Below are 26,485 nucleotides of genomic sequence, written 5' to 3' on the forward strand. Positions count from 1 at the left end.
GGGACATAAGTCTGGCAACCAATGTGCATGTCTGGGGGGGGGGTACCAGTCCTCCTAGTACCCTTACCCCACAGCAGCAGCCACCAAGCTGCTTTAATTTGCCCATAGTGGCACAACCCCATCCTTTGTGTGTGCGGGGGAACGGGAGGCAAGATTTACCACTTCCTCCCAGGGTGGTGATCCATCACATCCGAAACGTGGGTCTGATGAATCGTTCCACATGGCTGTTTCCTACCCTTTCTTTTTTGCTAGTCAAATCTTTTCCTGCCTCGGTGAATGGCTGTTGAAGGCGGGCTCGCTACAGTCAGTTGTAGACCACCTACAGATGATAGCAAACCTACTGACTTCATTGGGGTTTTCAATAAATGAGCCATAATTGCACCTAACTCCCTCTCTGAGGCTTCCATTCATTGAAAGTATCCTTACTACAGAGCAGTTCATGTTTTTTCTCTCCACATCTTAGCCTCCTTCATGATCCTTGTAAATAACACCCAGTGGCAGATGTGGGCACTACAGTGGAATCAAAGTTCCTGTGGGCCCAGTTTGAAGGTAAACTACAGAATGCCATCCAGATTTTGGAGAACACAGCTCAGTTGGCCAGAGGCAGGCCCTTATCCCTTCCTCCACCCAGAGCTGATGGTGGTGACAGATGTGTAACTGCTGGGTTAGGGAGGTCATTTGTGGGAGATAGTGATCAGAAGACTCCAGTCTCTGATGGAAGGCTCACTCAATATCAGTCTGTTGGTGTTGCCAGGCATTCGTATAGCTGTGAAGGCCTTTCTACTGTCCATTAAGGGGAGTCTGGTGAGGGTTCTTACAGGCAACCCCACTACCAATTTGGATTGAAACTAGCAGTGTGTATTGGAGTTTTGTGCCAGGCGGCAATGCTTCTCTGGAGTTGGTTGAAGCATCAGGGCATTACCATGATCACAAAGCAACTGTCAGGATCCTCCAGTGCCAGAATGAACAACCCAAGCAGGTGGTGTCTCGCATATCATGAATGATGTCTACACCACAAGGTGGCTCATGACATCTACAGTGGGGATGTAGGAAGCTGGCCTGGTGTGTGGTGGGTACCTATGGTACTTATACCTTATACCAGGTCCAGGTATCCCCTTTCAGTGAACTGTAGGCAGTGTCTAGAAGCCAGGCTCTATAGAGGTAGCTGTGGATGAGCAGCCGAGGCTTATCTAGAAGACATGCAAAGCTCATGCAATTCCACTAGTCACGCAGTACTTACACTCAAGAAAGAAAACACTTGGTTGTACAAAAAAGGGTACTTTATTTTTTGGAACACAGTATCAGAAAATACTAGAGATGCAACCCTCCAATAGGAGGTAAGTAAATTCACTCTATATATACACTGATAAACAGTAAGAGGCATAAAAAGGTTAGAAAACAGTGTAAAATGGCAATAAGCAATAGTAGCCCTAGGGGGAGTCCAAACCATATACTAAGGAAGTGGAATGTGACCACAGGGCCCCCACCTAGGTAAGTAAATCGTGTAGAGGGGAGCTGGGAGTACTAGGAAACCACACAGGTAAGTAATGCAGTACCCCACAGCGGCCAGGAATGCAGGAGTAAAACACTAGATTTCCCCAAAACGACCCCAAAGGATGAAAAGAAGAAAAAGAAGACAACCAGAACAGCCTGCAAGGAACCAGCGGTGGATTACTGAAGATGGAGACCAGTGAAGAGAGGGGACCAAGTCCAGAAGTGTCTGTGGAGTCCAGGGGGAGTAGGAGATACTACTCAGCCAGAGGTACCTTTTGGAGTTGGTAGACGAAGGAGGAAGACAGGTCAGCACTGCGGCACAAAAGCTGGAGAAGAGTTCCTAATGCGTGCAAAAGCTGTCTCACGCTGGAAGCTGGATTGCAGGTGGGTGTTGGTGAAGGATTTCCACCAACAAGCCTTGGCAAAGGCAGATTTGCAGTTGGAGGAAAAGAGGTGCTGCCGGGGACCAGCAAGGTCCAGGAGGACTCTACCCAGGAAGGGGAGTCACAGGAGACCCTCTGCATCGCAGAAGGCGCACAGGAGCAGAGGCAGCACCCACAGCTGTACCACAGGACAGGGGCACAGAAGTTGCTGAAGCAGCCCACTAAGCACCACAGAAGTTGCTCCCATGTCGCCGGAGGACCACGCAGAGGCCCAAAATTTGCAGAAGGGAGTGCTGGGGGCTGGAGCTACATGTCCCCTGAAGTTCCCCTTGGAGGTGAAACAAACACGCCCTGGCAGATGCAAAGGATGCAGTGCACGGGGATGCTGTCTTGCGTGGAGTGGGAAGGACTCACCAGCACCAAAGTGCGACAGCTGGTAGAAAGGACCAAGGAAGACTCTACGGACCACCACCCGTAATGTGGGACTCACGCCACTCAGGATGAGGGGAGATCCACACAGCCAGTCGTCGTTGCAGCCAAGTACCTGTGGTTACAAGGGAGTTGTGCCTTCACCCCAAGGGAGATTCCTTCTTCTTCTTGTGCAGGCTGAAGAGTTGCAGTCTTCTGAGGATGCATGACCGGGGAAATGTTGCAAAGCTGGCAGGAATGCAGAAGCTGGCAGTGTTGCAGAAGAGTCTTCTTTGTGGTCTGCAGCTTGTAGGTTCCTGGAGGGTCTAGTCACGGTTCCAATGGCCAGAAGTTGAAGCAGAGGTTGCAGAGGAGTCCTGTTGGAATCTTGCAAGCCGAAACTGAGGACCCACCATAGAGGAAGACCCTATATAGCCCAAAGAGGTGGCTTGGTCACCTAACCAGGTAACTACCTAACATCACCTGCCTGGCCTGGCCACTCAGGTGCTCCCAGAGTTCCCTGCTGATCTTGGAATCAAGATGGCAGAACCAAGGGACTCTCTGGAGGAGCTCTGGGCACCACCCCTTTAGTGTGGTGATGGACAGGGGAGTGGTCACTCCCCTTTCCATTGTCCAGTTTAGCGCCAGAGCAGAGACTGGGGGTCCTTGAACCGGTCTGGACTGGTTTATGCACGGAGGGCACCAAATGTGCCCTTCAAAGCAAAACCAGTGGCTTGGGGAGGCCACCCCTCCCAAGCCAGTCACACATATTTCCAAAGGAAGAGGGCGTTACCTCCCTCTCCAAAAGGAAATCCTTTGTTTTGCCTTCCTGGGCTTGATCATATCAAGCAGCTGGAGGGCAGAAACCTGCCTGAGGGGTCGCAGCATCTGGGCTGCCCAGAAAACCCTGTAAGACTGGTGGTAGCAATGCTGGGAGTTCTCTAAGGAGCCCCCAGAGTGCATGGAATCATATTTCCAATACTTGCAACAGTATTGAGGTATGATTCCGACATGTTTGATACCAAACGTGACCAGGTTCGGAGTTACCATTATGTAGCTGGACATAGGTAGCGACCTATGTCCAGTGCACGTACAAAATGGCATCCCTGCACTCACGAAGTCCAGTAAAATGGAGTTCGCGGGGGCACCTTTGATAGTGGAGGGGTGCCCTCACACTCAAGTATCTGCACCCTGCCCTCTTGGCTGAGAGGGCCTACCACAGGGGTGACCTACAGTGACCTGGTGCAGTGACCTGTAGTGAAACCGGTTGCTGGAATAGAACAACGGACTCCTGTACTCCTTCCCCCCTCTGTTCATCTTTCTCCAAGTTCTGAAAAAGATTAGGAGTGACTAGGACCAAATCATCCTAGTCACTCCAGATTGCGCCAGGATGGTCTGGTACCTCAAACTTTTGGGCAGGCTAGCACTTCAGGAGGATCGTCTGTCCCAGCAGGAAGGGTAGTATCATTACTCTCCATGCGTAGAGATTGAGTGACAGCAGTTACCTAAAGAGGTGGAAGTTGTCCTTGCTAACAGGCATCTTTACTCAAAGTCCATTTATGCCGGGCACTCAAACAAATTGTGGCCTGATAAGCTATCTGTGAGAGTGACCCCTACAAGCCAAACTTTGGGATGTTCTTTTTGTCTTTGGCACAGCAAGGCCTTACAGTGGTCACAATTGAAGATTATTTGGTGGCCTTTCGATCTTTCTACGTCCGCCTAGCCAAGCGCCCTTGTTTGAATCACCTTTTGTGATGGAGTATAAAAAATGTTTGACACACGTTTCCTCCCAGACTGTTTGTGATGCAGAGTGGGACCCAAGTTTGGTCTTGCCATTTCTCATGTGAGACGATGCATAGCTGCTACCTCGGACCCCAGATAAGTCCCTTGTAAAAGGTACCTATGGGACCAAGGGCCCTGTGGCCAGGGAAGGTCCCCAAGGGCTGCAGCATGTATTATGCTACCATAGGGGACCCCTCACCAAGCACATACACACTGCCTTTGCAGCTTGTGTGTGGTGGTGGGAGTAAAAGGCAGAGTCGACATGGCACCCCTCTCAGGGTGCCATGCCCACAAACCCCTGCCTGTGGCATAGGTAAGTCACCGCTCTAGCAGGCCTTACAGCCCTAGGGTAGGGTGCACTATACCACAGGTGCATGACCAATATGCCTCTACTGTCTAAGTCCATTCTTAGACATTGCAAGTGCAGTGTAGCCATATTGAGCATATTTTCTGGGAGTTTGTCATTACGAACTCCGCAGCTCCATAATGGCTTCACTGAGTGCTGGGAAGTTTGGTATCAAACTTCTCAGCACAATAAACCCACACTGATGCCAGGGCTGGATTTATTGAACAGTGCACCCAGAGGACATCTTAGAGATGCCCATTGTATTTTACCCAATCATTTAGTGCAGGACTGACTGGTAGGTGCCAGCCTGCCACTAAAAGACAAGTTTCTGGCCACACGGTGTGAGAGCCTTTGTGCTCTTTGTGGCCAGAAACAAAGCCTGCACAGGGTGGAGGTGCTTCACACCTCCCTCCTTCAGGAATTTTAACACCTGTCGGTGAGCCTCAAAGGCTCAGGCCTCTTATTACAGTGCCCCAGGACACCCCTGCTAGTGGAGTTGCCCGCCTCCTAGACAAAGTCCCACTTTTTGAGGGCAAGTCCTGGGGTGAAAATTAGAGAAAGCAGAAAGGAGTGACCACCCCAACAAGGACCACCCCTAAGGTGTCCAGAGCTGAGGTGACCCCCTCCCTGCAGAATCCTCCATCTTGGTTTGGAGGACAGGGATCAATAGGGTTATGTTTGTGTCCCCCTCACCAAAGGGAGTGGACACAAGAAGGGTGTAGCCACCCTCAGTGTCAGTAGCCATTGGCTACTGCCCTCTGACCCATGTAACGCCCCTAAATGCAGGACGTAAGGGCTCCCCCTTACCCAAGTAGCCAGATTCCTGGTGACCTGACAAGAAAGAAGGAGGACTGCTAGCTGAAACTCCAGCAGAGAAGAAGGTAGACTATAACTGACATGGCCTCAGCCCTACCAGCCTGCCTCCTGCTTCAAAGAACCTGCAAAAGAAAGCGACGCATCCTGCGGGACCAGCAACCTCTACCAAGCCTCCAGAGGACTGTCTGCATCACAAAGGACCAAGAACTCCTGTGGACAGTGGCCCTGTCCAAGAAGAAACTACATCTAAGGACTCCAGAGCCTCCCCAGATCCGCAAGTCCTGACCACTCCGCACCAGACGCCTGTAGCCCGTGTCCAGGTAGCCTAACTAGTGAGGTCCCTGTCCCCAAAGAGAGTACTCACAGATACTGGATCTTCCACCAGGGAGTCCCTTAGGCCATCTAATCTTGGAGTACCATATTGAGCAGGTAGGGCTTGGGCTCTGCATAATCTGATGGAATTCAGGTTGGTTGTGATGGCGCCATTTGCTCCATAAAGTAGAATTAAAAAGGATTTGTTGCTGTCTGAGAATACTGCTACCTTATACCTTATACTTTGTGAACTGGGTAAAATAGTGGGATCCAGTAGGCCATGCTGAGGACATCCTTTTAGCCAACCAAAGGGATTTAGAGGCTGTGGCTGCCAGTGAGGTGCTGAGACCTGCACTACCTGGAGAACAGTAACATCGGACCATTGGGTTTTGCAAAACGTCCAAAGGGGCTACTCCCTCCTCTTAGTGACTACCCCTCCACCCAGGCTGCTTACTTGTGAACAGCTTATGGAGAACCACCTCTCACTGATCCATGAGGAAGTGTTGACTCTTTTGGCCAAGGAGCCATAGAGAGGGTGCCAGCATCAGGAGTAGGTCATGGTTGATATTCTCGCTACTTTGTGGTGACCAAGAAGGACAGGGGCCTTCACCCTATCCTAGATATGTGGCTTCTCAATCTCCTCCTAATAATAGAGAATTTCAAGATGCTCATGCAAGTTCTGTCTGCCTGGGAGCCTGGATGGTAGCATTGGACTTAAAGTTCTGGCCACAGTGCTGTTTCAGTCCTATCCTACTGGGTGGTGAGCCCAGAATATTCAAGCTATGAAACCGAAATTTCAGCTTCTATCCTGGATTTCGGTGAGAACGATCTTGTGGTTGTTGGGCCTCATGGCCTTCTGCATTCTGTTTGTAACTCATGTTGGCATGTGTTGACTCTGCAATAGGACTTCAAGTCCCAGTGGGCGCAGCTTCAGGTTAATCTCTCCAACATGGTCAAGATCTCAGAAGGAACTGTGAAGGATGTGCAGTGATGGCTGATAAACTGGGATTGGGTCAGTGGTAGACCTCTCTCCCTTCCCCAGCCAGAGCCGACTGTGGTGACAAAGGCATCACTTCTGGGATGGAGATGGCTTGTTTGCTGCAGTACCACATGGTGGTGGTATTGTCCATAAACACCTGTACCAGCCTTTCCTTAATCGAAGGAAGAAAGACTTTCAGTGCCAAGTGATTCACCCAAGCTCCAATAGGTTTATGTGGAGCTCGGACTCCAACGGACACCAGAGTCCTCTGATCTCCACCTCCCCCAGATTAAAGCATTTCAATTCATGCTGCCCATGTGGTGGGAAAGAGCAATGTGCGAGCAAATGTTCAGACTACATTCTCAGTCATTTGTGTGGTCTCCCTCAGGGTATTTGTTTTGGTAGTCTGATCCACTCTACCTTCTATAGAGAGACCATGTTCACCTTTCACAGAATAGAGATCTATTGTCTGTGGTAGGAGGGAAAGTGCTACAACTTTCCCTATCATCACTCTGCTTGTGTGCTTGGTTCCTTAGGAATTAATGGTTCAACATCTAGGCCACTCATTGGAGAATCCTCAAAGAACTTGAAGGTACTTATGACTGCCAGGAAGTGTTCAACTAGAACTAAATGTAAAATTAAATGGCTGTGTTTTTGTCAGAACATCATCCCACTTATGTGCTTTGTTGATCAAGTCATGTTCAATTTGCAACCCTTTAGTGATACAGGGATGCAGGTAAATACCTAGAAGACCTTCCTTGCAGCCATTGGACCAACTGAACTAGGCCGGGTCGTCATTCTGAAGCACTCAAGAGACCCCTTATGAAGCTGATAGGTTTGTTTTCCCCAGCATGGGGTCATGTTGTCTTCCTGAACCTTAGAGTCGCCCTCAACAGGATAAGACACAAACAGAGATGCTGCAAGTTGGGTCCAGGGGCTTGGTTCTGAAAAACCAAAGGCTGGACAAGGAGGAGGGCCGCCTGCTGAACGTTGCTGGACCGTCGGTAGGATTTCCCAAGGCCAGGGGGCCGCAGGTGTACGGGTACCTATGGGCGTCGGGTATCTTCGTCCGGTTCTGCCTGTCAGGGGGGTCCTCTGGATTTAGGCTGCAGGCATCGGCGTGTTGGCCAGGAGGGGTCAACCCAGGGTGGACACAAGGTCGGAGTCGCCTGGGACCTGCTGTGGGCCGGTGGGCCACCTGGACACTGGCCATGGTAGTTGAGTACAGAGTGGGCAGGACTTGCAGGTCTGGGGCGGTTCTGGAGTCCTTCTTGGAGTTTCTTGTGGACAGGTCTGCAGTCCTCAGGAGTTCTTGGTCCTCTGGTGGGCAGGAAGTCCTCTGGGGGTTTGTAGAGGTTGCTGGTCCTGCAGAATGCATCACCTTTGTAGCAGGGCTTCTGAAGCTGCAGACAGGCCGGTAGGGCTTTGGCCAAGTCAGTTGGTGTCTGGAATCTTCTCTACTGGGGTCACCTTAGCAGACCTTCTTTCTTCTTTGCTTCTTGAGGTCACCAAGAATCGTGTGAGCTAGGTTCAAGGGTTCCCTTAAATCCTAGATTTAGGGGCGTTACAGGGGTCAGAGGGAAGTAGCCAGTGGCTACTGTCCCTGAGGGTGGCTACACCCTTCCTATGTCTATTCCCTTTGGGGAGCGGAGCACATTCCTAACCCTATTGGTCCCTTTCTTCAAAACCAAGATTGAGGATTCTGCAGGGAGGGGGTCACTTCAGCTCTGAACACAATTGAAGGGGTCGTAGCTGGAGAGGTCATTCCTCCTTGTTTTTCCTAATTGTCCCGCCTGACTTATCACCAAAAGTGGGGCTTTATCTGGGGGGCCGTCATCACCACTAGCTGCAGTGCCCTGGGGCACTGTAACAGGAGGCCTGAGCCTTGGAGGCTCACCGCCAAGTGTTGTAGTTCCTGCAGGGGGGAGGTGTGAAGCACCTCCACCCAGAGCAGGCTTTGTTTCTGACTCCCGAGGGCACAAAGGCCCTCACCCCATGGGGTTAGAAACTTGTCTTTTATTGGCAAGCTGGCACAGACTGGTCAGCCTTATACTAAAGAGTTGATTACATTGCAGGGGACATCTCTAAGATGCCCTCTGGGTGCATTGTACAGTAAACTCAACACTGGCATCAGTGTGGGTGTATTGTGCTGAGAAGTTTGATGCCAAACTTCCCAGCCTTCAGTGCAGCCATCATGGAGTTGTGGAGATCGTAATGACAAACTCCCAGCCCATGTACTTAATATGGCCATACTGCACTTACAGTGTCTAAGAACTGACTTAGACACTGTAGGGGCATATTGCTTATGCAGCTATGCCCCCACCTGTGGTAAGGTGCTCCCTGCCTTAGGGGGGTAATGCCTGCTAGAGGGGTGATTTAACTATGCCACATGCATTAGTTGGTGGGCATGGCCCCCTGAGAGGGATGCCATGTTGACTTTAACGTTTTCTCCCCACCAGCATACACAATCTGCAGTGGCAGTGTTCATGTGCTTGGTGTGGGGTCCCTTAGGGTGGCGCAATACTTGCTGCAGCCCTAAGGGACCCTTCCTGGTCACAGATCCCTTGGTACCACTGGTACCCTTTAAAAAGTACTTAGCTGTGTGCCAGGGGTGTGCCAATTGTGGGAACAATGGTACAGTTTAGGGAAAGAACACTGGTGCTGTGGACTGGATAGTAAGACACCAACTCTCTCTCAGTCAAGTCAGCATCAATATCAGGCAAAAAGTGGGAGGGTAACCATGCCAAAAGGGGCACTTTCCTACAGTCCCTACGTGTTAATATTAGCAGGCATGCCTCATCTGCAGAAGGCCCAGAGAGAGAGCCAGGAGGAACTTACCAACAAGTGACTAAATTGGCTGGTTCGCTATAGGAACTTTCCTCTTTCCGTGCCATGATAACCTTTTAACATGCAGGGTTGACTGATTGGGGTCGGAGCCAGTGGATCGGCAGGGCAATTGTGTTGTGATCATTTTTAGATTACCTAGGTTGGCGCTGAGTTTAGTTTTTAGTCACACTTGGGGCCCTAGTGTAGAAACTTCTATTGAGCATCTTCCACTGGAGGATTCCCCCAATAGGATTAGGGATGTGCCCCCTCCCCACAGGGAGGAGGCACAAAGAGGGTTTAGCCACCCTCCGGGCCAGTAGCCATTGGCTACTGCCCTTCCAGACCTAAACACACCCCTAAATTGAGTATTTGGGGGCTCCCAGAACTGAGGAAGATAGATTCCTGCAACCTGAAGAACAAGGAGGACTGCTGACCTGAAGCCCTGAAGCGAAGACTGAGACGACAACTGATTTGGCCCCAGCCCCACCGGCCTGTGTCCCGACTGCGAAGAAAACTGCAACAGCGACGCATCCAACAGGGTCCAGCGACCTCTGAAGCCTCAATGGACCACCCTGCATCTAAAGGACCAAGAAGCTCCCGAGAACAGCGGCCCTGTTCAAGAAACTGCAACACTTTGCAACAAAGAAGCAACTTTTAAAGACCACACGTTTCCCGGCGGAAGTGTGAGACTTTCCACTCTGCACCCGACGCCCCTGGCTCGACCTGCGGAAAACTAACACTACAGGGAGGACTCCCCAGCGACTGCGAGCCCGTGAGTAGCCAGAGTTGACCCCCCGGAGCCCCCACAGCGACGCCTGCAGAGGAAATCCAGAGGCTCCCCTGACCGCGACTGCTTGATTCAAGGAACCCGACGCCTGGAAACCACACTGCACCCGCAGCCCCCAGGACCTGAAGAAACCGAACTCCAGTGCAGGAGCGACCCTCTGCCTAGCCCAAATGGTGGCTACCCCGAGGAGCCCCCCCTGTGCCTGCCTGCATCGTTGAAGAGACCCCCGGGTCTCCCCATTGATTCCTATTGAAAACCCGATGCCTGTTTGCACTCTGCACCCGGCCGCCCCTGTGCCGCTGAGGGTGTACTGTCTGTGCCTGCTTGTGGCCCCCCCCCCCCCCCCCCCCCCCCTCGGTGCCCCACAAAACCCCCCTGGTCTGCCCTCCGAAGTCGCGGGTACTTATCTGTTGGCAGACTGGAACCGGGGCACCCCTATTTCCATTGAAGCCTATGTGTTTTGGGCACCACTTTGACCTCTGCACCTGACCGGCCCTGAGCTGCTGGTGTGATAACTTTGGGGTTGCCTTGAACCCCCAACGGTGGGCTACCTTGGACCCAATTTTGAACCCTGGAAGTGTTTTACTTACCTGTGAACTTAACATTTACTTACCTCCCCCAGGAACTGTTGATTTTTGCACTGTGTCCACTTTTAAAATAGTTTATAGCCATTTTTGCCAAAACTGTACATGCTATTGTGATTATTCAAAGTTCCTAGAATACCTGAGTGAAATGCCTTTCATTTAAAGTATTGTTTGTAAATCTTGAACCTGTGGTTCTTAAAATAAACTAAGAAAATATATTTTTCAATATAAAAACCTATTGGCCTGGACTAAGTCTTTGAGTGTTTGTTCCTCGTTTATTGCCTGTGTGTGTACAACAAATGCTTAACACTACCCTCTGATAAGCCTACTGCTCAACCACACTACCACAAAATAGAGCATTAGAATGATCTCTTTTTGCCACTATCTTACCTCTAAGGGGAACCCTTGGACTCTGTGCACACTATTTCTTACTTTGAAATAGTATATACAGAGCCAACTTCCTACAGGGCCCTTACCCCCCAAGTGGGCAGGGGCTGAGATAGTTCCAATTCACAAGAAAGGTTTTCTACTAGATCCATGAAGTTACAGGCCAGTTAGCCTCATTGACTCCTCCCAAAAGTTATTCAGTAGAGTTAGTTTGGAGCGGTTGTTAACTTGGATTGAGAACAAAGTAATATTATCCCCCTCCAGGCAGGATTTAGGGTATGTACCAGTACGGTAGATCAGGCTTTTAGACTTCAGCTTATCTACTGGAATATAGTTACAATGACAGAGGTGGCTGACTCTAGATTGCTTTCGTCGACTTACATTTGCCTTTTGATTTGGCAACCAAGGGAAACACTTTGGCAATTTTTGGCAGATAGGGGGAACTCCAGTGACTTCCTGTCTGCAACCATAAAGCTCCATAGCCATATTTATGCACAGGTCCGCTGTGAAAAGCTGGGTGAGATGACGGAAGCATTCACAGTCAGTAGAGGAGTAAGGCAGGGTTGTGTCCTGGCCCCAACTCTCCTTACATCATATCTTAATAACCAAATATCCCTCTTGACTGATTGTGATAGGGATGCACCATGTCTGACCAACATTAAGGCCCCGGCCTTGGTGTTTGCAGACAACACTTAACTATTATCAAAATCACCAGTGGGGCTCCAGAAGATTTTAGATTGCTATGAGAGCCTCTGTGCTCAGAAGGGACTTGAAATAAATGTGTCCAAAACTAAATACATGGTGTTGAATCCTTGCCCCAGTACGCGACCAAATCCAAAGCTGCTAGCGATCCCCTTTGAGCAATTCTAAATATTTGAGCATTTAGGGCTGACTCTAACATAGCAGCTTGATTGGGCCTACCACATAGCCAAATCACAGCTTAGACTGAAGCAGAACTAAGGGGCTTTTTGATTAGAGTGTTGAACAGGTCATGTTTTCGACCTTTGTCCCCACTGATCCAGATTTACAAACAGCAGATGTATGGTTCATCTCTTTTTGGAGCCAAGTTGTGGGATCATAAGGACATGGGAAATTTGCAAACTGGAAAATTGCTTTTTGCGGGCAATTGGCGGGCTGCCAACCAGCATCCCCTGCTTCCCTTTAGGTTGGACATGGATGTTAAGCCAAATTCAGAGGTGGTAGGCGTTAGGCCCATACTGTTTCAGAAACATATTTGGTCAACAGAAGAGCTTGCGACCTATCAAGAGGGGTTGAAGGAAGTTCTGGGTATCGCTGGATCAGAAAGTATTCCCTGGGTTAGATATGTAAAGGAGACCCTGGTAAAGATGGGCTGCCATAGCCTCCGGACTGATCCCCTGGAAGCTTCTACAGTTAGTAAATTGCTTTTGTAAGTGAAATACAGGCAATCCAAAGGACTGCAATTGCTTGTGCATGCTTCACGTGGTATCCTTACGGATACGTTTCTTTTATTCAAAGACGTATTCAAATTTTTATGTTTTTAAATTAGATAAAACCTCCCCTAGCAAGGAAGTTGTACCTGCAATTTAGGTATGGTGCACTTCCTCTTGCATCGTTTACTGTCAAGTGGGGGCGTCTGGAGGAAGTTTATGCCCACTGTGCAGTTTAAATGAGGAGACTGAATGGCATTTTTTCTGTCCTGGTTATTATTTAGAAATACGGAAATGACTTGTACCTGTTGGCCGCAACCTCAGGGTTTTTGCTGCAGCTCTGTGATTCCTAAAAACACACTAAGCAGAGCATAGTGTTTGCTGTGTCTCGCTACTTATTAATGATGTAGAGAATTTTTCAGAAGTTGTGTTCAAGACAAAATTCTCCCATTCACTTGGCTATGCAAAAGAGAGGAACTATAGACAGGGGTTATCCTTTCTCCCGCTCTGAACAGGGAAGGGGTACTGTTTTGCCTTGCACTTCATCATTCTTGTACATAATTTTGTTTATATCTGTACACAAATGTTTTTTTATATTTGTAATGCTTATCTGATGTATTATATTTTTTGCTTTCATGGCAGTTTGCCAAAATAAAGTATTTTTGATGAGGATGATTATTCTATACTAGAAAATACTCAGTCTTGACACTGTTTGTTTATTCTGCAACTAAAAATAGTAGCAATTTTAAAAAGTACAATGTTTGTGTTCTGTTGGATAGACATACAGCAAAGATTTCCTGAAAGCTGTGTTCTTTTAGCAAAATTATCTACAGCATGTTTATGAACACATCTTGATGAAAACACATATTTAACCAAGTTAAATATTGTACTTAAGTGTAAAGTGCATTGTTATCATAATCATCTTTGTACTACTAAATATAGTTTCTTTCTCTAAGATAATGTGAAGGATACCTGTTCTTCTTGTCAACAATTATTAACATTTTGATAGCTTTGTCTTATAAGCTATGTCTTAACATGAAATTTAAGTGTGAAAATCACCTCTGAAATTCCCTGGCATATGGATAGTTGAGACTAGGTGGATTATAATTTGTTCCCCCCAAACAATGCCTACAGTTTCCTTTTTCCTAAATTATATTTGTCTACCGCAAAGAATACTAATGTTATTCAAACTGTTACTTTCTGGATGTAAATGTTATATTTTTCAGTTGTATTTTACAAGCAAAATGTAAAAAACATTTTGCTTTTTCAGTGTGTGGAAATGGATTATCCTTTCCTCCTGAAAATGTTAGTTTCAATGAATACTTAACTTATTCATTTCTCCACACAGCTAACATAATGTCTCCATCACCTCAGATGTTTGGAACAGTGCCTTGCGCAAAGCATACTAATGTTATTCAAGCTGTTACTTTCTGGATGTAAATGTTATATTTTTCAGTTGTATTTTACAAGCAAAATGTAAAAAACATTTTGCTTTTTCAGTGAGAGGAAATGGATTATCCTTTCCTCCTGAAAATGTTAGTTTAAATGAATACTTAACTTATTAATTTCTCAACACAGCTAACATAATGCCTCCATCACCTCAGATGTTTGGAACAGTGCCTTGGCGTTCACCAGTGCATATTCCTGGAAAACCCTACTATCAGGGCTCATACCCTGGAAACTTACCTCATGCAGGACCAGTGCCTGGTGGCTCCTACAATCAGTTCATACCTCTCCAGGTACAAATAAACATGTTATCACAAACAATTGATATGTAAGTAGGTGATGGCACATGCACATAAATGGCACATTATATAAATTGCCAGAAGTAGAGTAAACATTAAAATAGTTAGTGGGTAAATGCACTTTATAGCATGCCTGATGTATATAATCATGTATTTGCTGAGCTAATATCTGTGCTCTCGCACTAATAATTGTAGGTCCATAATAATCGTTCAAGATTTAAGAACCTAAACCAGATAATTTTGAGACATGGATTGCGCAATGTAAAATGGCATGATATTAGAATAAATACAACATAGAGGGCAGGTGAAGACACAGTTGAGTTGTTTTTTCATTGCTGATCAAATTGTTGAACCAACAAATCAGAATAAAGAGTAAATTGGTAATATATGAGATAGAATTGAATGTCATATCTAAGACTGATTCCTCATGAAAGATATGTTTAAGTTTTATTTTGAATAAATGTTTATCATCTTATGAAATAAGCTTCAGCCAAAGTTTGGTTTTAGAAAGCTCCACATAGCTATCAGTATGCCCTCAGCTTTTTCCATCTTTGCAGATGCATCACTGGCATTGAAGTCCTTCTTAGAAAAAGAAGCTACTCATGCCCCTCTTGTTTTTGCCAGCAGCCAAATGGTAGAAGGGTGAACCTGAAAACCTAATGCAGCACAAAATACTGGTCAGAGTGTTGCCCCTACGTCTGACTCATCTGTATACTCATTTCATTAAAATATGCTGCCACCTTATGATAAACTTGGAAATGTTATGAGCTGGTAAAATTGCAACCAGTGTACTGCCAGTCCTCTAGATGAACTTTGTTCTGTGTGTATGGTCACAGCTGTACCCACAACAGTTCCATATTTTCCATTATAGAGTGTAGACTTGAAACTACATTACCCACCATATCATGTGAGATTTACTTTTTATAAAATTACCCTTTCTTGTGCTTGCATACAAGGCCTCACTTTGCCTTTTCTTCATGCCCCCTTCTGTTTCTTTCAGTGTTGAATTGTTTTAAATTCACTGTAGTTGAATATTTAGAATTCAAATCTGTGTGTAAATCCTTGTTAAGCAAAAGACTTATACAAGGGCTGCGTCTTCTGTCTGAAAACTGTTCCATTATTCTCTGTACTGTTATAGTACCAGGGATTTCGGGGACGTCCGCTTTTCCAGATTCAGAGCAAAAGTGCATGATTTTAACCAAAGGAAATGCTAGTTTTAATCATTATAAGAAATATGGTTTTTGGTTGAGGGTGATGAAAACCCTTCTCAAACAACAACCACCATCCTTGTCAAGTTGAGCCACAAAAGTCACTGAAGTAGCCTGTGCTTAACCCTCTGGTAGTTTGACACAAAAGCAGTCAGGCTTAACTTAGAAGCACTGTGTTATGTGTTTATGCAGCACACAAACAGTAATAAAGTGAAAACATAGCACAATATATTCCACACCAATTTGGAAGAGCAGAGTAATTATTAAGTGAAATGAGCACAAAATAACAACAAATATCCAGTCCTATGAAGACCAAGGCAGGCCTCAAGCAGCAGTGCAGTCCTCTGGATAGAAAGCAGTCCGACTATACTATTCAGCAGGTCCAGAAGTGTACTTAAGGGCGGGTCCTATTTTGTTTATCCCTGGTGCCAGATTTGAAGTGGAAGAAACTTAAAGAATTTCCCCCTACAGTTGGTTCTGGAATTTCCTTCCTCCCTATCCAATCCCAAGATCTGTGGGGTGACAAAAGGCTGGTGTCAAGTTCTTTGTGAGTGTACTGAGGCAGATCCTTTGAAATGTAAGTTGGGCAGGGAACCCCTTCACCCATCCCATCCTGGCAGGATAGCCCCCTCCCAGCAACACCCAGGTCCTGTTGTTCACTGTCTGGACCAAATATGTATTCCTGATGGGTGAGCAATTAACAGGTCTGGTCAGTTGCAAACTCCTAGAAGGCCTCAAAGTTTAGGCAGGAAAATGCCAACTTTCTTAAGGTGACATTTTCAAAATTGTAGTCTAAAATCTGGCTTTACCATTAAAGAGGACTTTAAAATACAATTCGAGTCCAAACATGATATTTCTACCTGTTCCCAATCAAACCTTGGAATTTCTTAAATGTAATGAGGTAACCCAATTTATCCTATGGGAGAAGTAGGCCTCACATTAGTGAAAAACAAAATCTGATAGAGACTTCTAGTTGCAGATTCCTTACCTTAGAATTTTCCCCCAAGCGTCAGACTGGATCCGGAGATTTTTTTTTCGAGCAATACCCTTGCACGTCGGTAGGTGGCGTCTGTCGACTCCGTAGGCGTTGTGGTCGCTGTGATGACGTCGGGAGTAGTACATAGACGCCGCCCTCGCGCAGTGATGTCAGTTCTTTTCTTTCCGCGCCACGCGCTGATCCGCGAGTGAGCTACCCTTGCTATTTTGTGCCCGAATTAGACCGTTTTGTCGATATTTTTTGGTGCGACCTTTGGTGCGTCGAGGATGTTCCCGAAGACCGGGTTCAAGCCGTTCAAGGACTGCCACTGCATGATGACGCTGACGGACCCGCATCGTGTCTGCCTGTGGTGCCTCGATCGCGACCACGACCCGAAGTCGTGCTCTGAGTGCCGGGCGATGCATCCGAAGGCTTTGAGGGAGCGGTCCCTAAAGCTGATGGCGGCCCGGCACTCGACTCCACGTAGGACCCGATCTCGCTCGAGAGGAAGGTCTCGAGATCGGTCGCTGAGCCACCACCACTCGTCTTCTTCCAAATATTCGGGTCAAGGTAAGAAGAAAAAGAAGTCAATGAAGTCCCATTGCTCTCCGACTTCCCCCGTCGCTCGGTCGACGCGACGCGGGACGAGCGTCTACGAACTAGGCCTCCGTCCTCGGAGGCTACGTCTGGGTTGCTCCGTGCTTCCTCGAGTTTCCCGGAGCCAGAGCGACCCCCGCCCAACTCAGAGTTCTACGAGGCCATGCGCCTCATCTTTGGATGTGCCGACCCAGATACGGCGCCTTCGGGCCCAAGGGTCTTGGCTGAGGGGCCTTTGGGTTCCCGGCCACCGAGGTCGCCTCCGAATCCGTGCGCGGATCCGCACCGACGCCGGTCGCACAGTCGAGACCTTCCCCGGCGCCAGGTCGTTTAGCGACGGTCACAATGTCGGTAGTGCCCACCATTGACGTCAACCCTATTCTCATTCCCGATGACTCGGAGTCGGAGCGGCGTCGGCCGACGCCATCGGCTTCGGTGGGCCCCATTCGCCTGAGGTCGGATTCGGACCCGTTTTCCTATGGGTACGAATACAGGGAGGAATTGGAGGGGTCCCTGGACCCTTATGAATACCATGAAGACCCTACTATGAACTGGGCACAGGACTTGGGCGAGGCCAGTGATCTTGATACTTCTCCTGACTCTGGCATGCTGTTTCCTCCTACTGTGGCTACGGCGGAGGGAGCTACCTATGGTGAGGTGGTTAGTAAGGCGGCTGAGGTCCTTGACCTTGAGCTACCTACTGTCGAAGTCAGGTCTAACCTCCTGACGGAGGTGCTTCAGCCTGGGGCTTCTACATCTGAACCCCTTCTCCCATTTAATGAAGCCCTCACTGACGTCCTTTTGGGTACGTGGTCCAAACCCAACACAGGGGCTCCTGTGAACAGGACGGTCGCTCGCCGCCATCGGCCTGCGCCGAACTACCCGAAGTTCCTGTCCCAACATCCTACGCCTGAGAGTCTTCTTATCCAGGCGTCCTCTTCTTCTGGCACGTTCCCTTCCGCACCCCCGGATAGGGAATCCAAAAGGCTGGAACAATTTGGTAAGAAGTTATTTTCTTCATCCAGCCTCGCGATGCGGTCTGTGAACACCGCATGCCTTTTGGGACGGTATTCCCAATCCCTGTGGGATACGGTTGCACAATTCCTGCCACAGATACCGGAGGAGGCCCGTGCTATGGTTTCCCAAGCAGTCAAAGATGGGAGAGACGCGGCGAAGTTCACCATCCGTTGTGGGCTGGATACGACCGACTCTCTGGGCAGATCGGTTGCTACAACAGTGGCCTTACGGCACCATGCCTGGTTACGTACTTCTGGTTTCTCAGGGGATGACCATATGTCACTCATGGACATGCCCTTTGATGGCACCCGTCTCTTCGGAGACAAAGCGGACTCTGCCTTGGAGAGGTTCAAGGAGTCCAGGTCTATGGCTCGGTCGTTTGGCCTTTCTGCCGCCACACGCCCCCCACAGTCTGCTTTTCGTCCCTTTCGTGGCCACAGAAGGGGCGCCCTGTCACGACCTCAAATCAGCCACCGGGCCATGCACGCTGGACAGCCTATGCGTGGCCGCGGAATCCCACGTGGTCTTGGGTCAGGGAACCAGAGGTCTGTCCGGTCCACCCCCGCCGAGCCTCCAAACCTTACTAGTCCGTCCCCTCACTCCCACCCAGTAGGTGGCAGAATCTGCCATCACCTGCCCCACTAGGAACATATCACCACGGACGGGTGGGTTTTGCAAATCATTCGGAAGGGCTACTCCCTCCCTTTCGAATCTGCACCACCACATATGCCACCATCCTTTCATCCCCTTTCGGAGGATCATTTGGTGCTTCTCCGCCAGGAAGTCGCGGCTCTCTTGGCCAAGGGAGCTATAGAAAGGGTCCCTGTGCCAGAAGTAGGTTGTGGTTGTTATTCCCACTACTTTCTGATACCAAAGAAGGACAAAGGCTTGCGCCCTATCCTAGATCTTCGGGACCTGAACTACTTCCTCAAGAAGGAGAAGTTCAAAATGCTCACCCTGGCTGAGGTTCTGTCTGCCTGAGACCCAGAAGACTGGATGGTAGCGTTGGACTTGCAGGACGCTTATTTCCACATCCCCATCCTGCCTGCCCACAAACGTTACCTATGATTCGTGGTAGGTCACGAGCACTTTGTTTACCGTGCTCCCTTTCGGCCTTACCAGTGCCCCTCGGGTGTTCACGAAAGTGATGGCGGTGGTTGCAGCTCATCTGCGCAGGTTAGGGGTCTCAGTCTTCCCCTACCTAGACGACTGGCTGTTTGAAGGCGCCTTCGCCCCAGACAGTGGTCTCACACCTCCAGACTATGGCGAACCTCCTGCACCAGCTGGGGTTCACTATCAACATGCTGAAGTCACACCTGACTCACTCTCAGACGCTCCCTTTCATCAGGGCAGTTCTGGACACAGTGCGGTTTCGGGCTTATCCTCCCCAAAAGCGAGTCCAAGACATTCAGGCTATGATTCCGATCTTTCAGCCTTGGTCTTGGGTTTCGGTGAGACAGACTCTGAGGCTGCTGGGCCTCTTGGCCTCCTGCATCCTGCTAGTAGCACATGCCAGGTGGCATATGCGGGCTCTGCAGTGGAACATGACGTTCCAGTGGGCGCAGCATCAGGGGAATCTCTCAGACATGGTTTAGATCTCGGAGGGGACTGCGAAAGTCCTGCAGTGGTGGCTTTCTAATCCCAATTGGGTCAATGGCAGATCCCTCTCCCTTCCTCAACCAGATCTCTCAATAGTGACAGATGCGTCACTTCTGGTTTGGGGCGGCCACATGGGAAAGGCAGAGTTCAGAGACCTCTGGTCTCCGGTGGAGTCAGGACTCCACATCAACATGCTGGAGCTCCGAGCGATCAGACTTGCGTTGAAAGCATTCCTTCCCTCTCTCAAAGGGAAAGTGGTGCAGGTGTTCACGGATAACACTACCGCCATGTGTTACTCCAACAAACAGGGTGGGGTAGGGTCCTGGACCCTATGTCAGGAGGCACTACGCCTCTGGACATGGCTGGAACATCAGGGCATTACCCTGATGGTTCAACATCTGGTGGGCTCTCTCAACGCCAGAGCAGACGACCTCAGCCGCCCTGTCGATCACGAATGGCGTCTCCATCCGGAGGTGGCGCAAGGTCTCTTTCTCAAGTGGGGAGAGCCTTGGTTAGATCTTTTCCCCTCCGCAGAGAACGCGCACTGTTAGCTATTTAGCGCATTGGAGTTTCCAAGGCGGCACTTGCTCGGAGACGCTTTTTGTCTCGAGTGGAACTCCGGCCTCCTTTACGCCTTCCCGTCTATCCCTCTTCTGCCCAGAGTTGTCAAGAAGATCAAGAGCTACCGGGCTCAAGTAATCTCCTTGTTTTCCTCATTATCTCCTCCAGCCTTGCTGCCAAAATTGGGGCAGTGGCCGGAGGGGCGGGCATCTCCACTAGCTGGGATGCCCTGTGGCGCTGTAACAAAGGGGGTGAGCCTTTGAGGCTCACCGCCAGGTGTTACAGATCCTGCATGGGGAGGTGAGAGGCACCTTCACCCTATACAGGCTTTGTTCCTGGCCACAGAGTGACAAAGGCACTCTCCCCATGTGGCCAGCAACATGTCTGGTGTGTGGCAGGCTGGCAAAAACTAGTCAGCCTACACTCGAAGTCGGGTATGTTTTCAGGGGGGCATCTCTAAGATGCCCTCTGGGTGTATTTTACAATAAATTGCACACTAGCATCAGTGTGCATTTATTGTGCTGAGAAGTTTGATACCAAACTTCCCAGTTTTCAGTGTAGCCATTATGGTGCTGTGGAGTTCATGTTTGACAGACTCCCAGACCATATACTCTTATGGCTACCCTGCACTTACAATGTCTAAGGTTTGGCTTAGACGCTGTAGGGGCATAGTGATCATGCATTTATGCCCTCACCTGTGGTATGGTGCACCCTGCCTTAGGGCTGTAAGGCATGCTAGAGGGGTGCTTTACCTATGCCACAGGCAGTGTGAGGTTGGCATGGCACTCTGAGGGGAGTGCCATGTCGACTTAGTCATTTTCTCCCCACCACCACACGCAAGCCGTGAAGCAGTGTGCATGTGCTGAGTGGGGGGTCCATAGGGTGGCATAAGACATGCTGCAGCCCTTAGAGACCTTTCTCTGGCATCAGGGCCCTTGGTACCAGTTACAAGGGACTTAGCTGGGTGCCAGGGTTGTGCCAATTGTGGAGACAATGGTACAGTTTAGGGAAAGAGCACTGGTGCTGGGGCCTGGTTAGCAGGGTCCCAGCACACTTTCAAATCATAACTTAGCAAAAGCAAAAAGTCAGGGGGTGACCATGCCAAGGAGGCATTTCCTTACAGTCTCTACCAGATATTTTGTTATCGAAGGTAAGTAACTTGTACTTTAAGTATTTTTCACTACCAAGAGATGTAAAAAGTAAATTTCCAATTTCTTTTAAATACAATTCACCCTGCCCTATCAGCTGTTCAGGGCCTACTTCAGGGGTGGCTCATATGTGTTAAAAAGGAAGGTTCAGACCTGGAAAAAGTTTATTTTGCCAGGTGAAATTGTCAGTTTAAAACTGCACACAGACCTGAGACATGTTTTGAAAAGCTACTTAAATAGGTGGTAGAATAAGTGCTGCTGGTCCACTAGTAGCATTTCATTTACAGGCAGTGGGTACAGGTGTACCATTTTACTAGGGACTTATAAATAAATGAAATGTGCCCATTGGCTTTTGATCTTGTTTTAGGGGGAGATCACAAGCACTTAAGCACTGGTTAGCAATGGTAAAGTGCACAGAATCCTAAAGTCCAACAAAAACAGATTCAGAAAACCAGAGTGGTGAAGGCAAAATATTTGAGGGTGACCCTGCCAAGAGGACCAAGTTTCACAATTATCAATTATGGAACATCAAGAGATGCTGCCGTGTTGCAAAGATTATTCATCCATAATGTCATACATTTCTGTGCCTTCATTTTCCTTGTTTAAAGTAGAGCCCTTTGGTGCCACTCAGTGGCACATGGTTTCTATGGTTGCAAAACAGTATGTCATTCATCCATTCATATATCAATCATCTGGAATGGGATATCAGACTCTAACAATATATTTCTAGAACTCTGTGACCCACTTGTTCCACGCAACATCATCAGTGCTTCTTGAAAATTGGGCATAACTTCATAACCTCTAAAAAGGATATTATAGTCCATCTATTCAAAAGGTCAATTCCAGTCCTCTTTTAGTCTCTAATTACCACCTCATCACTTTACACAGTGGGTAAAATCCTTGAGACATATAACAAAACACTTGAAGCATTTCCTTGAATGTCTCACTATTTTTAAATGATTCCCAGGTTGACCTTTGCCCAAATCAGACCACAGAACTAAAACTGCTAGCAACAGTGGATGGTTCACATCTTGCAGTGAATACTTCTCCAGCTTTGATCTTACTTGATCTCTCCCCTGCATTCAACACCATTGGCCATGCTATACTAGTAAAATATCTTCAAAATCTAGGTGTTGGTTGCTCTATAAATTTCATCCTTCTTTAAAAACAGAAGTAAACTGGTGATCATTGGAGAGAACATATAATCCTCTAAACAATAAACATATGCTGTACCCCAGTGTTTTTACCCTCTCATGGTACTTGACACTGATAGAAAATATAGCCTGCTCTTTTGGCCTTGGTCTATATACCTGAACTGATGACACATAGTTGAGATAGGGACTTTTAATGGCAAATTACTCACCTTGTGAATTTCCCCAGGTGCTACTCTGGATCCAGATGCATTTGCTAGCAGTTCCCTTGCATGTTAGTAGTTAGTATTGTGCAGCTTCACATCGGATCCATCCTGCCCCGGATGCGACATTGACACCCTCCCCCCCACCCCACACCCCCAATATAGTGCCACATCTGCTTGCTGGTGTCAGTGCCTTTATGTCGATAACATGTGTAGCTGCAGATACACATGCTTTGCATAAGTCCGCAATCTAGTGTTGGGCTCGGAGTGTTGCAAGTTGTTTTTCTTCAAAGAAGTTTTTTCGAGTCACGAGATCGAGTGACTCCTCCTGTCGGTGCTAGCACGCATGGGCATCGAGTCCTTTTGTTAGATTGTTTTCTCTCCGCTGTCAGGTTCGGAATTGTTCTCTCTCGCTCCGGTAGATCTCGGTTCGGTACTATCGGAACATCTCTATTTGTTCTCTTAAAGTTGGTATTTTTTTCACTTGCGTTTTTCTGACAATACTCAATCCAATTGTATCGCCGGGATCGATTAAACGCCCCTTCAGGCGACCACACCCTTCTCGGGCCTACTTCGACACAGGCTGATAGATCGGACTCCATTTCGCTTTTACCCTTGGTGCCATGGCAAGTTCCCCTACACCAACCAACGCTCTGTGTGCAACCTCTGCCTCTCTACCAATCACAATGAGGAAAGCTGTGAGGCATATCGATCCTTCTGCTTCAAGAAAACTCTCCGGTATCGAAGAGCGCGTTGGTTAGAGGTGGCATCCCAGTCGACCGACAAACGCCCGACATTCTTGGTGAATAACAAGCGTAGACTGCAGTTTCCATCGCAGATTCTGATTCCGACCGTGAGTCTGATGGGGTCAGCCAGGTGATTCCAGCGCCGCAGTACGTGAATACGCCAGCCCCTTTCCATCACCAAAAAACACCCAAAAAGTCATCACAACTGGTCTCGGGTCCACCACTGCTTGCCAGCCATGGTCGGATCTGAAAGATACATCTTGATTTCCGACCCACGGATTCGGCATTGAAAAAGACCAAAATACATTTGGCGTCGACCGAACAACATTCCATACCTGTTTCAGGATCGACTCGAAGATTGGAGGCTTTCACCTTGGAGCCAAAACATCCATCTTCCACCTCAGAGCTGAAACACCCAACATCCATCTCGGAGCCAAAAAGCTTCCATCAGTTTCAAAGCCGACATTCTCGGCCTGATTAAAATATTCGGTCTCCAAGCTTTCGGAGCACAAACCTGTGGGGAAGAAATATGTTCCAGCTGCAGAAGAATCGTCAGACATGAGACCTGTACTTGAAGTGATGGATGATAACGCAAAATCCAAATCCATAAGGATCCTGGAATGATTATTGCTTCCCCTCCTTCTACAATTAAAAGTAAACTATCTTTTCAAGAGACTTTGGAAGCCGGGCCTTCACCTGCCAACATTTTCAAACATAAGGAGAAGTCAAAGGCAGTACATCAGCCTTCACTACCACATTCTCATTTGCTTCCCACTTAACCACCACCACCTGATACTCCACCACTACTACCTTCACCTACACAATTTTCTCCGCAGTCCCCTGTTTCTTCACATGGGGATGACTTGGGTGACAATCCTTATCATGTAGGACCCATGGGATTTGTATAACCAGGACTCTATTCCATCTAATGATCCTGATGTATATCCCACTAGGCCAGCTCCACCTGAAGACACCACAGCCTATAATCAGGTAACTGCTAGAGCAGCTGCCAATCACAATGTGCAGTTGCACTCAGATCTCATAGAGGATGATTTTTTATTTAACACACTATCCTCTACACACAAAGAGTACCAATGCCTACCAATGCTCCCATGTATTCTTAAACATGCCGATGACATTCTTTAGAAGCCAGTAAAGGCTAGGGTGCTTACACCAAGGTTGGACAAGAAATACAAAGCTTGCACCATCAGATCCATTCTTCATCACCCAACAATTGCCACCTGATTCTATTGTTAGTGCTGCAAGAAAAAGGGCAAATTTGACGCAGCAAGGAAGAGAGTGGCAACTGAAGCTGCAAATCACTGGAGAATTGCCAACTCCCAGGCTCTTTTAGCCATTAACGATAGAGCCCATTGGGATGAAATGGAGGAGTTCCTACAATATATCCCACAGGAACACCAAAAAAGGGCACAGCAGGTAGTAGAGGGACAGGCTATCTCCAACAACCAAATTAGATCTGCGCTAGCTGCAGCAGATACCACAGCTAGGGGTATTTACACTAGTGTAATCATCAGAAGGCATCCTTGGTTGCCATCTTCAGGGTTCAGCCCTGAGATACAACAAGCTGTACTTATTATGCCGTTTAACAAACAGCAGTTATTTGGACCAGAGGTGCATACCACCATAGAGAAATTTAAAAAGGGCTCTGACACAGCTAAGGCCATGGGTGCCCTTTATACAACACCTGTTTGGGGTACTTTTCGCAGGCCCCACTTCAGAGGTGGTTTTAAACCATCAACATCGGACCCTGTACGTCCCAACAAAAGCTGGGAAAATATTACTCTAGAGGGTCTTTCAGAGTATCCTACAGAGGAAACAACTTTAGGGGTAGAGGGAAATCCACTGCCACAAGAGGTGCCTCCACCTCATCAAAACAGTGACTTTCTCCACATCCCCACATAGTATACATCTCCTGTGGGAGAAAGACTGTGACATTTCTACCATCAATGGCACAACATTACATCTGACCAATGGGTGCTGTCAATTATCCAAAATGGTTATTGCCTAGAACTCATCTCTACTCCACCAAACATTCCTCCTCGCTCGCACAGGCTTTCGCTAGAACACCTCATTTTGTTAAAACAAGAAGTACAATCACTTCTACTCAAAGGTGCAATAGAGATCGTATCTATACCGCAACAAGGGACAGGAGTATATTCTCTATACTTCCTCATACCAAAGACGTATGGTACTCTCACACCAATCCTGGATCTCAGACCCCTCAATTAATACATTCTCTCAGAGCATTTCCAAATGGTCACGCTTCAGGATGTCATTCCCTTACTACAAAAACAGGGCTACATGACAGCATTAGATCTAAAAGATGCTTACTTCCATATTCCCATAAATTCAGCACATAGCAAATAGTTAGGATTTGTGATAGCAGGCAAGCACTGCCAATGCGAAGTGCTATCCTTTGGAGTAACAATAGCACCAAGGGTATTCACTAAATGCCTAGCAGTGGTTGCAGCATACCTCAGAAGGGAACATATACATTTCTGATGGATACAACTACCTGTGGATTCCTCACCTAATGAATACTCCCATGGCGCCAGCATTCGACGGAAATCTTCTTACTAGTCTCTGCACGTCGACGAGGACGTCACTCTTGCCCACGCGACGCCGTCTGACGTCATACAGGCAATAAGAGGTCCTCGCCGACGTGCCGATGACAGTTCCCTTTTTTCCGTGCATTCGAAACGGTTATCTTCGGGGGAGCTACTGTTACCTTCGTGGTTACAGTGTATTGTCTGCTGCGTAGTCTTCTCTGCGGTAACAATGTCTCAGAGGAAGTCGGGTTTCAAGCCCTGTCGAGAGTGTGGGGGCAAGATGTCAGTTACAGATCCTCACTCCGACTGTCTATGGTGTTTGAGCTCCGACCACGACGTCTCGACTTGCGATTCATGTCAACACATGAATCCGAAGGCCCTCAAAGAGCGTGAGGCCAAGTTATTCATGGCAAAGTCAAAGAAGAAGGAGAAACATCATAAGAAGTCTTCT

At 48.1% G+C, this 26,485-nt stretch overlaps 1 protein-coding gene across 1 annotated transcript in view; it reads left to right on the plus strand.

The window, feature by feature from the left end:
• The window catches only part of XRN1 (5'-3' exoribonuclease 1), an 838,379-nt gene that overhangs the window by 704,493 nt on the left and 107,401 nt on the right, over positions 1–26,485 (plus strand). The window contains exon 41 of the mRNA XM_069213922.1: positions 14,092–14,252. Coding sequence (XP_069070023.1) covers positions 14,092–14,252 — 161 coding nt within the window. The remainder of the gene's footprint in view (positions 1–14,091; positions 14,253–26,485) is intronic.

Source organism: Pleurodeles waltl, chromosome 11 (genome assembly GCF_031143425.1).
Source record: "Pleurodeles waltl isolate 20211129_DDA chromosome 11, aPleWal1.hap1.20221129, whole genome shotgun sequence".
Taxonomy (NCBI): domain Eukaryota; kingdom Metazoa; phylum Chordata; class Amphibia; order Caudata; family Salamandridae; genus Pleurodeles; species Pleurodeles waltl.